The sequence below is a fragment of the Sparus aurata genome, chromosome 17, assembly GCF_900880675.1.
Source record: "Sparus aurata chromosome 17, fSpaAur1.1, whole genome shotgun sequence".
In the NCBI taxonomy this organism is placed as follows: domain Eukaryota; kingdom Metazoa; phylum Chordata; class Actinopteri; order Spariformes; family Sparidae; genus Sparus; species Sparus aurata.
In genome coordinates this window covers 5,138,016-5,152,068 of record NC_044203.1, presented here as the reverse complement: position 1 = coordinate 5,152,068, position 14,053 = coordinate 5,138,016, and the positions used below count along the sequence as shown (strand labels likewise).

The 14,053-nt window shown below is 41.6% G+C and overlaps 1 protein-coding gene across 1 annotated transcript; it reads right to left on the bottom strand.

Annotated features, from left to right (window-relative positions):
• Positions 1 to 5,845: 5,845 nt before the first annotated feature.
• LOC115567171 (uncharacterized) lies at positions 5,846 to 7,407 on the bottom strand (the record flags this gene model as incomplete). The annotated part of the gene is made up of 6 exons (XM_030393489.1): positions 5,846 to 5,959; positions 6,243 to 6,515; positions 6,607 to 6,707; positions 6,886 to 6,949; positions 7,085 to 7,183; positions 7,327 to 7,407. Coding segments are annotated over 6 exons (732 nt in total), but the record flags the coding sequence as incomplete, so codon positions are not given.
• Positions 7,408 to 14,053: the final 6,646 nt, after the last annotated feature.

Sequence of the window (14,053 nt, the reverse complement as noted above, 5' to 3'; positions counted from 1 at the left end):
GTGTTGTCTGTCATCTGTATCCGTGGTGATTTGTCAAATAAGATGGCTGATATCTGTGCACTTGACACAGACTCCGGACGATCATACTTTGCTGCAGTTCACTATTTATATTTATTTTTATAAATGTATTAGAATGTTATAAATTAAAAAACATAAATGTTAATTAGAACACTTAATCAATAATACTAATTGATTACAATTGAATTATTATATTATATATTATTAAATAAATATGTTATATATTTATTTATGTAATTACTGTATTATGATATAATACACTAATGAACATGTTATTATGAATCAATACATATTATTAGGGCGGCTGTAGCTCAGTGGGTAGAGCTGAGGACTAGTGAGCGGAAGGTCGCTGGTTCGAATCCCTGGCTCCCCAGGGCGGGACTGAGTTACAAGCCGAAGCATCCTTGAGCAAGATGCTGAACCCCAACCCCAACACTGCTCCTGATGTGCAGTTGGCACCTTCGTGGCAGCCACTGCCATCAGTAAGGGCCCTGCGATGAGCTGGCGACTCATCCAGGGAGTACCCTGGCCTTCGCCCATAGAGTCACTGGATTTGGCCCCAGTACCCCCGCTCCACCTTGAAAAAAGGTGGTATAAAAGCGGTAACATCACCCGCAACCCGCATGGATAAAGCGGAAGAAAACGGAACGGAACGGAACATATTATTAATAATAATTAATAATATTAAGTGATTTTCAACATGAATTTAAGCCAGAATTCCAGTTTGTTTTGTTTCAACTGATGGAGTATGAAGAGATGTTACAGTGAGAATGATAAATATTCTGAATCAGACTGAGAAATTCAATTCAATCTCAATATATCGATAATTTGAAACATTTTAATATTTAATTGGAGTTCCTGGCTTGAATGAATGAAAAGATAATCGTTAAATATAGTTTAACACAGGAAATATACTGTGTGTGTGTTTGTGTGCATGTGAGTGCATGCTAAAGCAGGAGGATTAATGATGATCATAATAATAATAATAAGAAGAGGCACGAGGAATAACAGCCTATTATTGTTATTTCTCACGTCTCTTCTTATTAGTGGTGCTGTGCTCCGCAGAGCTCACTATGGACACCTCTATAGCTTTGCTATGTGTCTGCATTTGTGTGTGTGTGTGTGTGTATTAAACTGACTCATTGATAAATCTCTCACTCTCCCTTCTTATTAGTGGTGCTGTGCTCCGCACAGCCCATGATGGTCCCATATTACTTTGCTATTGAGGGGTCCCATTCCATCATCCCATTCATTCCTTATAGGAAAATGTTCGCGACTTGCGTTGCGAAAAATTGATAGGTGAGAAAATTGCGAGAGTGGGCTGTGTGCTTTGCCCCGTGACAAAAAAAACAATGAAAGCTAAAACAAAGGTTGAATCCCACGTTGAGAATTTGGACTTGTATCTACATTTTAAAGTTTGAATGGTGTGTCTCGGTCAACGTATGCCAGAGATGTCGACCTTTGAAATCTTTTTTTCGATCTTTTCGCCTGGTCTCATTCATGTCTATGAAGAAGAGTAGAAGCACATCATACGTGTGACCGAGACGCACGTTTTAATGTATATTTTGTCTGGATGCGCTCAAAGGTGAGGTAGAAAAGTGCCAAAAGTTGTATTATGGAAAAATAGAGAGAGGCTACACAGACAGAGAGACAGAGAGAGAGACAGAGACCGAGAGAGAGAGGGAGAGAGAGCTTAAATTTGTGTAGAAAAGTGCTTTTAAACACAGAGCAGGAGATGCAAGTTTTTTGACCTCATCCCATTCATCCCTTATGGGAAGTGTCTCGCAACTGTTCACGTCTTACGACGCGAAACATTAATATTCTGGAAAACTGAATAATAGCATACAGAGTCCAATCAAGCCGCACATTGAATGAGTGAAAAAATAATCATTAAATATTGTTTAAATGTTGGGAAATATACCGTGTATGTGCGTTTGTGAGTGCACGCTTAAGCATGGCTGTGTGTGTGTGTGTGTGTGTGTGTGTACATTTCTCTTTGTCTGTCTGATGTGTGTCTCCTGTCTGTCTGTCTGTCTGATGTTTTTGTTACTTCCCTTATTGTTGCTGCAGTCTTCTGGAGGTCTTCTTCCTGTAGTCTCTATGAATGTTGCCAGATTTAAGACATAAGTTACAGATTTCAAAGACTGATGTAAACATTTGAAGTTAAAGTTGAGAATGAAATATTACTTCCCTTATTGTTGCTGCAGTCCTCTGACGTCTTCTTCCTGTAGTCTGTATAAATGTTGCCAGATTTAAAAGACATAAATTAGTTACAGAGTTCAAAGACTGATGTAAACATTTAAATTGAAAGTTGAGAATTTAATGAAATATTACTTCCCTTATTTTCTACTGGGTTGTTGTCTTCATTGGAGAGAGATCAGCTGCAGTCCTCTGGAGGTCCTTCTCACTGAATCATCCGAGAAAGACAATGACATCATCATTGAGTTAAATCACTCAATGCAAGTGAATCACTTAAAAAAAAAAAGAAAAAAAAAAAGAAAAAAAAAGAGACATACTTACTTTGTGATGCACCTGGGTTTGACATGCTGAGATGCAGACCAAGCTGCATCTCAGCTGGATGTTCAGCTTCCTCCCTGACTCTCCTATATATCCTATCCTATCCTATATTAGCCAAGATTAGCTTAACTAATATATTGACAACAACCCAGCAGAAAAAAAAAAAAAAAGCAAAAAAAAGATTACATGATACAAAATAATTGAAAAAATAAAAGTACATGATTAATTAAACATGCATCCTTAAATTACATAATTACATGACAAGCTTAGCTAATGTAATTTTTTACATTAGCTTAGCTATTACATTGCAGCTTACACATGCCATTCTCATCTAAATAGATGAGAACAACATGAGTTAAGATATTACAAACAATGTCAATAAATACATGATAAATAAATTAAATAAATAAATTTAAAAATTGTTGAAAAGTATTTACAAAATGATTACACTACATGTAACACACTGGCCCAGTCGTTCTCATCATCTCAAGAGATAATAAGAAGGACATGAAAAAAGTTGCTGACCCCATTGTAAAATAAATAAATACATAGACATTTACACAATACGATTAAACTATTTCCAGCCAAGACATGCCACTGCAACAACATATATATGAAAAACAATTACATAGGACTACACACACTAAACAAGACTAAAACCTGAAATAAATTACATCAATCACTAGTGAGCACAGTGAGCAAATCTCCGAGTGCAAATGATCATCCAAGCAAGCCCACTGGTACCTGCCTAACTCCAAACTAAACCTAACTACCTTCTGAGACGTGCCGGGCTCGAGGCTTCTTTAAAGCAAAACTTCAGTAAACCTCAGCCAAGTGACCAAGGCCCTGAAATGCTCGCCCCCACCAGAGAAACATGTCTCCACCCAGGATTACCTCGAAAATAAAAAAGGCAAAATAACAAATAGTACACCGATGGAAGGACAGATTGCTCTGCCCAGCTGGCACACTCCCTAACTAACCAGGGAGATCAATCACAACCTGAAATCAGAAACACTCGGATGCTATACTCACCAGGAGAAGACCGCAGCTGCAGGTGCAGGAGGAGGAGAGTAAGGACTCAAGGTACACTGTAAAGCATGGCACAACAGGTCTTGGACATAACAGCTGGAGATTAGTCATTAGTCAGTCAAAATACAATAAACTGGACTGTGGTAACTGTAATATGTTTGGAGAACACCTGATTGAAGACATTTATCAGGATGTGAAATATAAATGTGGTCAATTAGTGTGTTCTTTTCAGTTGTCGAATTTGCTACTAATTGAGTGTAACCTCTGGACTGAAACAAATCTTTGATACTTTTTTTTCCTTTTGAAAGGAGGTCCTCATTAAAATCGCCACAAACAATGATGGGCTGGTGATTTATCATGTCCAATGAGTCCAAGAGGTTTTTCAAGTTTTGGAGAAAGATTCCCAGTTGAAAACTTGGCGGTTTGTACACAGTCGCTAATAGCACTTTGACTGGAGCCTCAATTTTAAGGACAACAAACTCCAAATCAGTGACCTGTTGCATGTACCTGCGAGGCTCTGCTTGAACAGTGTCTCTACAGTACATGGCAACTCCACCTCCCTCTTTTTTGGCCATGTTCACACAGCTGTTGTAAGACAGCTGTCTGCTACGTGTGAACATGGTGTACCCCTCCAATTGAAACATTTCAGCTACAGAGTACCCCGACAAATGTGTCTCTGTAAGGCAAAGCACATCTGCTCGTTGGAGCTCGTGATGTGCTTTGAGGTCCACCATATGACATGGCAGACCCTGCGTGTTGTGGTGGACAATTGTCAAAACCTTTGGATTTTCTTGTACAGATTTTAAAAGCGTTAATAATGGTCTACAGCTCTGGAATGATGCATCAGGCATACTTTCCAGAGCCGTCTTGATCTTGGGGTCAGCGTAAATTTTCTTCTCATCAAAGTCAAGGATGGTGAGACCTTGAAGCGAGGTTGTACGGCTGAGCGCGACGTACGCCATACCAGGTTCAAAAACACGCTTCAGACACACAACCGCCGACGGCATGGTCATTCCTTGAACTTTGTGGGCCGTACAAGCAAAAGCTAATTTCATGGGGAACTGCCGGCGAACAACCCCTTTCTTGTTACTTAGGTTCTCCTCAGATCTTTCAATGTACACCGAGTTATCTGAGGGACCTAAGATTTTTTTGCGGAATCTCTGTCCTGCTGTAGGATTGTCCAGCAGGAGTCCAATCATCTTCACGCCTCCTGGTTCTCTGATTACAATGTTAGAAATTGTTCCAAATGTACCGTTCACAAGACCATCTTCCACATCTAAATTTCGGATCAACATAACGCGTACTCCTTGAGCAGCCATTATGTTGTCGGGCAAATCTCGCTTGTGTCCTTTAATTTCCCCAGACACAAACGTCATGCAGCCAGTTCTGGGGTCTTTTCGAAAATCACGAGCTGCAATGCCAATCGCATCATTGTAGGAAGCAGTTACGATGTCGGCGTTGTGACGGTCTACTTCTTTGTTTGTGGCGTAGATGTGTAGAGTCAGTGCCGGACAATGCCGACCATCAGCCACTGCCTGTGTAAGCAAGAGCCTGTCTTCATCTAACAAAGGATCTTCCTTTTGCTTGACCCTGAGACGGTTCAACAGTTCAGCAAAAGCTCGATCGTCTTTCTGTCGCATGATCTCTGTCAGGGTGACCATTTTGAAGTTATCCTTCCAGAGATCGAACTCCTCGTACACACACAGTGGCTTGGCTTTACCGAGGGGCGGCAGTTGATAAAAGTCACCTACAGCAAGGACAGACATGCCTCCAAATGGTTTCCGATTACCCCTGATCTGCTGAAATCGCCAATGCACGTATGCAAATAGCTCTTTAGAGACCATGGATATCTCATCGATGATGTGAATCTCAGCGTTGGCCAGTGTTGCTCTGACTTCGTCAAGTGCATTCCCAAGACCTTGATAAGGTGGCTTCAAGGACCTTGGTAATTTAAGAATGGAGTGCAACGTGTTGCCTGATATGTTAAATGCTGCTGTACCTGTGAATGCGGTCAGCAGCACTGCGGGTTGGGACATGTCTGCGTGGTCCCGAAATCTCGGGAGCTCACGCAGAATTCTCGTTGCCTCGTGGTGAATGCACTTAATCACATGCGATTTGCCACATCCAGCCCCTCTCGACAGGAAGTAATAAAATGGTTCTGGATTGTGGCCCCAGACTTGTTCAAAGCACCACTGTCGAACACTGTAGAAAACGGAAGCCTGAGTTTCGTTCAGACTTTGGTACATTTTCCTAACAAAGTCTGGACTCAACTCTGGAGCTTCTATTCTAGGCATAGAGCTCCCCTTATCCTTTTTAGTGCCGAATTCAGGGACATCTTCACCGTTTTGATCTTCATCGCGAGGTTCACATTCAGCCAGGCACTCCAGCCGGTCCACTTCAATTTCGGGCGCAAAAGAGTTCCAAGCGTTTACGAGAGGACCACACACCTGAAGCTGTTGAAACGCAGCTTCCATGGTTTTTCCTTGGCCCTCATAACGTTTTTTGTTGTGCCCCACGATTAACTCTACTCTCGTACCCCAATTCTCGCTACACCTATAAAACTCTTCATAAGTGGGGTGCGCTTCATCTCTCAGATCGGCGTCGGATCGATGTGGGAGATAAAGTTTCAGCAATCTTCTATAAAACAAAAAAACAACTATAAATAAATAAAAGCTTACCTTCGGCCAGCGGCTCCTCACAGCAGTGAGAAATCGGGCGTAGTCGACGGCTGCCTCATCCACGGTCCTGCTCGCCGTCAGGTTGTTGCTAGGGGCAAGAACACAAACAGCATCAGGGGAGCGAGGAACTTTAGCATGCAGGACCTCAGTCCGCAGCTGAGCGGCATGGGCCCCGGGGGTCGACATGAAACCAAAAGAAAACTTCCCTTCTGGCATCACGACGAAACCGTCCACGATGGACCGGAGATGGGAGTCCCCGACAATCAGAACAAACTGCAACAACAAAGAAAGTTTCTTTAGCATGAAAATCATTAATCCTTCTCAAGATTGATTACTTCCTTCATAAACTGGACAATAATAGCACCTTCTTGTCAGACTCCGGTGGGATGACCAGCTTGTGGCTCCGTCCAGTCCACTCCGAAGGTGGCCAGCTCGTCGCCGGATGGCGGTAACCGGTACCGCAGCCTGTTTAGTAAAGGACAAAACAGATAAAAGGTAAAACTGATGAGGGAAAGCCTACCAGGAAATATCAACAATCACTTGTAAAAAAAAAAAAAAGCACAGGAAAACCAGTTTAAAAAGTTTAATATTGATGATGAATTAATTTCTGGATCATTTAGGGATAAAACAGGTGAATACTTACGTGCACGAACTTCAGCATCAGCCAGGCTCCAGAAAGGCTTGGCAGGGGGTGAAGATCCAAATGCCTGATGACAGATTACAAACACATTAAACCTCAGACAATGTCCCATTGAGAGAGGGGGTGAGAGAGAGAGAGAGAGAGAGAGAGAGAGAGAGAGAGAGTGTGAGTGAGTGTGTGAGTGTGTGAGGTCGGAACATACGTTGCCGACTGGAGCTCGGGAGCAGGGGGGGCGGGTCTCCCTGGTCCTCTTGGTCCTTGACCCTCTGGAAGGCTCCTCTCCAGCCAGGGGGGACACCGTCTGATGACACATTAACATCAAAGACATGGCAGACATACAGAAATCAGCAGTTAATGAGAAAGCAATAGATGTAACATTTCTACAGCCATTTGCATGCAGATAGCTGTCACTGCGACACAGAAGCTTATTTACTGTGCAAGTACCTCCGGGGGGGGCGGGGGGGACCTCAGCTCCTCCAGGTCGAGCTTCCTCCACTCCGACTCCCAGCGCTTCCTCGCCGACACAGACCGTCTCGACTTCCTTGGCTTCCTGCTGACAGAAGTTGAAGACAGAAAAAAAACCAGAAATGCCTCTCAAAAGGTTAATAGGCTAACTTGTCAAACTGACCTAAACCTAAACTACCTAATGTAAAGTAATCTAATCTATGACAACCTAATGTAATATCTTATACATAAAATGAAATTTGAATTGATGAGGTTTGTGTGTGTGTGTGATGTGGTGATACTGCTCTGCGAAGGTTGAGGGCGATGAATCAACAATGATGGTCACTCTCAGCTGTCGAAGCACAGGAGCCCTTTAATCTTATCAAAGACATTATGCAATAAAAAGTTAAATGTCTCGCAAATGTTACGAGTCACTGTAAATTGTGTCAATTCTATATTATACTTGCTTTAAATGATAAATATAATACTATATTAATTTTATACTACACAGTATTATATTATAATAGTTTATTCTTCAAATCAAAGAATTACTATGACAAAATAAATATACAACACAAGTAACAAGTAAAAATGACATTAACTTCATCAAATGTACAGGATTTTATCAACATCTGAATGCACTTTATTATCAAAAGCAAATATAGCCATGTTTTAAAATGCTTCCTTTTCCATTTAATCAAGGCAGGTTGTAAAAGTGTATAATACATTTAAGTATGATATTTTTACACTACATAAAAAAAAACATTTAATCACATATTATCAGACAATCTAACAAACAAAAGGAGAAATGTGTTTTTAGGTGGACAGAAGGTAGTATTAAATACTAGTCACAAACGAAACAAGCAGATAGATAAATTTTAAATCCCCAAATCATGGAGTGTAAAAATCTGGATCTATGCAAGACAGTTCACAGAGAGAAAAATGGCTGCCGTTCGCGCCGCGAGAGAACAAAGGCCAACGCTTGCGCAGTTAGAATCTAGCTTGACCTAATGTTATAGCTTTTAACTCAGAGTTCTTATCTTGTAACAGGTCGACCATAAACAATCAGTCTTCCGAAAATCGCGAGACACTTATGTCTAGCTTCAGTAATCTCACTTTTGTTAACGGTGTACAGATGTTAGCACAGTTAACGCAGTTAGAAATCTGACCCCTGTTAAGGATCTATGCATGACGGGACAGTTCAGGGGAGAGAAAAATGGCTACCGTTCGCGCCGCGAGAGAACAAAGGCCAAGATTTGCGCAGTTAGCATCTATGTTGGCCTAATGTTTTAGCTTATAGCTCAGAGTTCTTATATAGCAACAGGCGGACCATAAACAATCAGTCTTCCCAAAATCACGAGACAGTAATGTCTATCTTCAATAATCTCACTTTTGTTGAAGGTGTACGGATGTTAGCACAGTTAGCTTTTCGCTGCGGTTAATATTTCCCTATAGAAAAAGCTAAGTCACCGCTGTTGGCTTAGAGCGCGGCCTAATGTTTTATATAGCAGAGCCGAGTAGCGCTGTTAGCTCGTCTAAATAATGTTGTATTGAAACAGACTGACGGAGCCCCGTTACTGTTAGCTAGACAGACATATTATATATTTATGGAGCCCTACAGCTTTGCTAGACGCTGTTGGCCCGGAGCTACTGGGCTCCGAGTAGCCGAGCTAATGTAGGCCCGTTAGACGTTAGCTTGTCCGGGCTAATAGCTAACGCTAGCTGTTAGCTTGGCTACTCGGGAATCCGGCGCCAAGTACCGGATTAATATCGCTGAAACAGACCGACCATAAACTATTACATTCATTTTTCCGAAATCATGAGTAATCGTGATCATGGGAGGGACAGAAATATCTAGCTTCAATAAAATCCACTTTTATTAATGATTTCAGTATGCTAATGTAAGATATAACAGGTACTTACCTCTGATGAGGTCAAAGGGTATCGTGCAGAGTAGTGATGGCTCGGTCGCGAACGAATCAGTTCGAACGAACGAGTCTTTAACGCGAACGAACTGACCTGATTCCCCGTTTCACTTCTCTCTCGTTCGTTCGTTCATTCTCACAGACCAGTCACTGTGTTGTTCACTGTTCAGTTATCAGAGTGGTGAGGAGGACTGAGAGCCAGCCAATCGTATGCTGGGTCTAGGACACTGTCGTCGAATTTTAGCCAATGAGAACCGTTTACATAAAAAAAACCCCATTTCATTTCGTTCGTAGCTCTCGTTGTCGTTCGGTTATGATTCCTCTCCTGTCATTCTCGTTCAGTTAGTCACTCGTTGTTGGCTAGCTGGCTTTAGCTGTTAGCTGCTAACTGTCGTGTTGTCCAAAAGTACACATAATCATTTAGTTGCAGCTATGTATTTGCCATGAACAGCTTGTTATGTTGACCGTTAGCATGATCGTTTGAGAACGAGGAGCTGAGAACTGTGCATTACAATCACTGCCGTTGTACCGGAAGTGCGACTGAACGAACGAACGAACGAACTACATGAACGAGTCATCCTGCCGAACTGACCGACGGGAACTGAATCTCGACATCGAACGATGAAATCCACCTCTAGTGCAGAGCCGGACCAGTGGTTTATATCAAGGCCAAAAAAAAAAATGCACACACAGCTGTCCAATCAGAGTCGTCTTGGGATGTCTGTCATCTGTATCCGAGGTGATTTGTCAAATGAGATGGCTGATATCTGTGCACTTGACACAGACTCCGGACGATCATACTTTGCTGCAGTTCACTATTTATATTTATTTTTATGAATGTATTAGAATGTTATACATTAAAAAACATCAGTGTTAATTAGAACACTTGATTAAATATATATAAAATAAAATATTAATTGATAACAATTTAATTATGATATATTATGAAATACAAATCGTATATATTTAATCATTTTTATATTTAATTAATGTATTATGATATAATACACTGATGAAAATGTTATTATGAATCAATAAATATTATTAATAATATTAAGTAATTTTCAATAAAAATTTAAGCCAGCATTCCAGTTTGTTTTGTTTCAGCTGATGGAGTATGAAGAGATGTTACAGTGAGAATGAGTCAAATATTTTGAGAGAAATTCAATTCAATCTCAATATATCGATGAGCTGAAACATTTACATATTTGACTGGAGTTCCTGGCTTGAATGAATGAAAAGATAATCGTTAAATATAGTTTTTATAATAACGTTGGGAAATATACTGTGTGTGTGTTTGTGTGCATGTGAGTGCATGCTAAAGCAGGAGGATGAATGATAATAATTAGTGATGGCTCAGTCGCGAACGAATCAGTTCGAACGAACGAGTCTTTAACGCGAACGAACTGACCTGATTCCCCGTTTCACTTCTCTCTCGTTCGTTCGTTCATTCTCACAGACCAGTCACTGTGTTGTTCACTGTTCAGTTATCAGAGTGGTGAGGAGGACTGAGAGCCAGCCAATCGTATGCTGGGTCTAGGACACTGTCGTCGAATTTTAGCCAATGAGAACCGTTTACATAAAAAAAACCCCCCATTTCATTTCGTTCGTAGCTCTCGTTCTCGTTCGGTTATGATTCCTCTCCTGTCATTCTCGTTCAGTTAGTCACTCGTTCTTGGCTAGCTGGCTTTAGCTGTTAGCTGCTAACTGTCGTGTTGTCCAAAAGTACACATAATCATGTAGTTGCAGCTATGTATTTGCCATTAACAGCTTGTTATGTTGACCGTTAGCATGATCGTTTGAGAACGAGGAGCTGAGAACTGTGCATTACAATCACCGCCGTTGTACCGGAAGTGCGACTGAACGAATGAACGAACGAACTACATGAACGAGTCATCCTGCCGAACTGACCGACGGAAACTGAATCTCGACATCGAACGATGAAATCCACCTCTAATAATAATAATAAGAAGAGGCACGAGGAATAACAGCCTATTATTGTTATTCCTCGCGTCTCTTCTTATTAGTGGTGCTGTGCTCTGCTCTCTGTGTGTATTAAACTGACTCATTGATAAATCTGGCACTCTCTCTTCCTGTGCTCTGCACAGCCCCCAATGGGCCCCGATTGCTTTGCCATTGAGGGGTCCCATTCCGTCATCCCATTAATTCCTTAGAAGAAAATTGTCGAGGTTTTTCGCGACTTGCGATATTTCCTAACAAATATAGTTTGTTAGGAAATATCCTCTGTGTGTGTCTATCTGTCTGTCTCATGTGTGTCTCCTGTCTGTCTGTCTATCTGTCTTTCGCTCTCTTTACATTGGAGTGAATGGAGCAGTTGAGAGCTACTCTTGTTGGTTTGAGGCAGGTAAATCCAAAACCATAAATCCTACCGATAAAGTAGACACATTGGGATAACGAAGACACGTGTGGCTACAACTCTAGAAAATGTCACTGTTTTTGAGTAAAGTTTGTGGCTCGGAGCGTCACTGAAAGAGAACATTTCTGAGAGTTTTTTAAAGTCTCTCACCTTTCAAAAATGATACATCTTAGGAAAAAAGTTTAAATGCAGCTCAAATACACAGGACTTCTGCCTACATTTTAAAGTTTGAATGGTGTTTCTAGGTGAATGCATGCCAGAGCAGGAGATGTTTGAAAAGCATCGCAGATTTGCGAGTTTTTTGACCTCATCCCATTCATTCCTTATGGGAAGTGTCTTGCAGCTGTTCGCGTCTTACGCCGTGAAACATTAATATTCTAGAAAACTGAATAATAGCATACAGAGTCCGATCAAGCCGCACATTGAATGAGTGAAAAAATAATCGTTTAATGTAGTTTAAATGTTGGGAAATATACTGTGTGTGCGTCTGTGTTTATGGGAGCCATGCTTTAGCATGGCTGTGTGTGTGTGTGTACATTTCTCTCTGTCTGTCTGTCTGTCTGTCTGATGTGTGTCTCCTGTCTGTCTGTCTGTCTGTCTGATGTGTGTCTCCTGTCTGTCTGTCTGTCTGTCTGATGTGTGTCTCCTGTCTGTCTGTCTGTCTGTCCGTCACTCTCTGTCTTGGCCCAGCTGTTTTTGGTCGCTAGGTGACCGTTGGCAAGGGCCGTAGCAACGGACTGTGAGGGAGCTGATTTGAGAGCAATTTCTGCCTCACATCTACGACGTCAAACTAGTGCTATTTGGTCAAAATCATACATGATATCGACAATTTTTTTTCACGATCGAGCCAGAAAGGCCTTAAAGAACACACTCATTAAGTTTTGTGGTCCTAGCTTCAGAAATGTGGAAATGGCAGCGAGTTAAAAAAGGGTGCATTTTTGGAAATCCTTCTCCCGATTTACATTGGAGTAAATGGAGCATTTCAGAGCTACTCTTGTCGGTTAGCGGTCGATAATTCAAAAACCGTGAATCCTACCGATAAAGTAGACACATTGGGAGAAAGAAGACAAGTGTGGCTACAACTCTGGGAAATATCACTGTTTTTGAGCCTAATTTGTGGCCAGGATCGTCATGGAAAGAGAAAATTCCTGAGTGAATTTTTGAGTCTCTCTCACTCTGTCAGTTGGCCCTCTCCACTCTGCTGCACGAACATTCCGCCATACACAATCATTGAAAACCCTGAATTTTTCCAAAATCACTCACCGTAATTCAAGGGTCACAGTTCAAAAACTACACATCATAGGAAAAAAGTTCAAATACAACAAAAATACTCAGGAATTGTGCCTACATTTTAAAGCTGGGATGGTGTTTCTAGCTGAATGTATGCCAGAGCAGGAGATGTTTGAAAAACGTCGCAGATTTGCTACTTTTTTGACCTTGCCCCATTCATTGCTTATGGGAAATTTATCGCAGTTTTTCGCGACTTATGTCCGATCGAGCCGCACATTGAATGAGCGAAAAAATAATCATTTATGTAGTTTAAATGTTGGGAAATATACTGTGTGTGTGCGTTTGCATGTATGTGAGTGCAAGCTTAAGCATGGCTGTGTGTGTGTGTGTGTACATGTCTCTCTGTCTGTCTGTCTGTCTCATGTGTGTCTCCTGTCTGTCTGTCTGTCCGATGTGTGTCTCCTGTCTGTCTGTCTGTCTCATGTGTGTCTCCTGTCTGTCTGTCTGTCCGATGTGTGTCTCCTGTCTGTCTGTCTGTCTCATGTGTGTCTCCTGTCTGTCTGTCTGTCCAATGTGTGTCTCCTATCTGTCTGTCTGTCTGTCTGATGTGTGTCTCCTGTCTGTATGTCTGTCACTCTCTCTCTTTGCCCAGCTGATTTTGGTTGCTAGGTGACAGTTGGCAGGGGCCGTAGCAACGGACTGTGAGGGAGTCAGTTGGCCCTCTCCACTCTGCTGCACGAACATTCCCCCATACACAATCATTGAAAACCCTGAATTTCTCCAAAATCACTCACCATCGTTCAAGGATCACAGTTCAAAAACTACACATCATAGGAAAAAAGTTCAAATACAACAAAAATACTCAAGACCTGTGCCTACATTTTAAAGCTGGAATGGTGTTTCTAGCTGAATGTATGCCAGAGCAGGAGATGTTTGAAAAACATTGCAGATTTGCGAGTTTTTTGACCTCATCCCATTCATTCCCTATGGGAAGTGTCTCGCAGCTGTTCGCGTCTTACGACGCGAAAGATTAATTTTCTAGAAAACTGAATTATAGCATACAGAGTCCGATCAAGCCGCACATTGAATGAGTGAAAAAATGATCGTTTAATGTAGTTTAAATGTTGGGAAATATACTGTGTGTGTGCGTCTGTGTGTATGTGAGAGCACGCTTAAGCAGCTCTGTGTGTGTGTG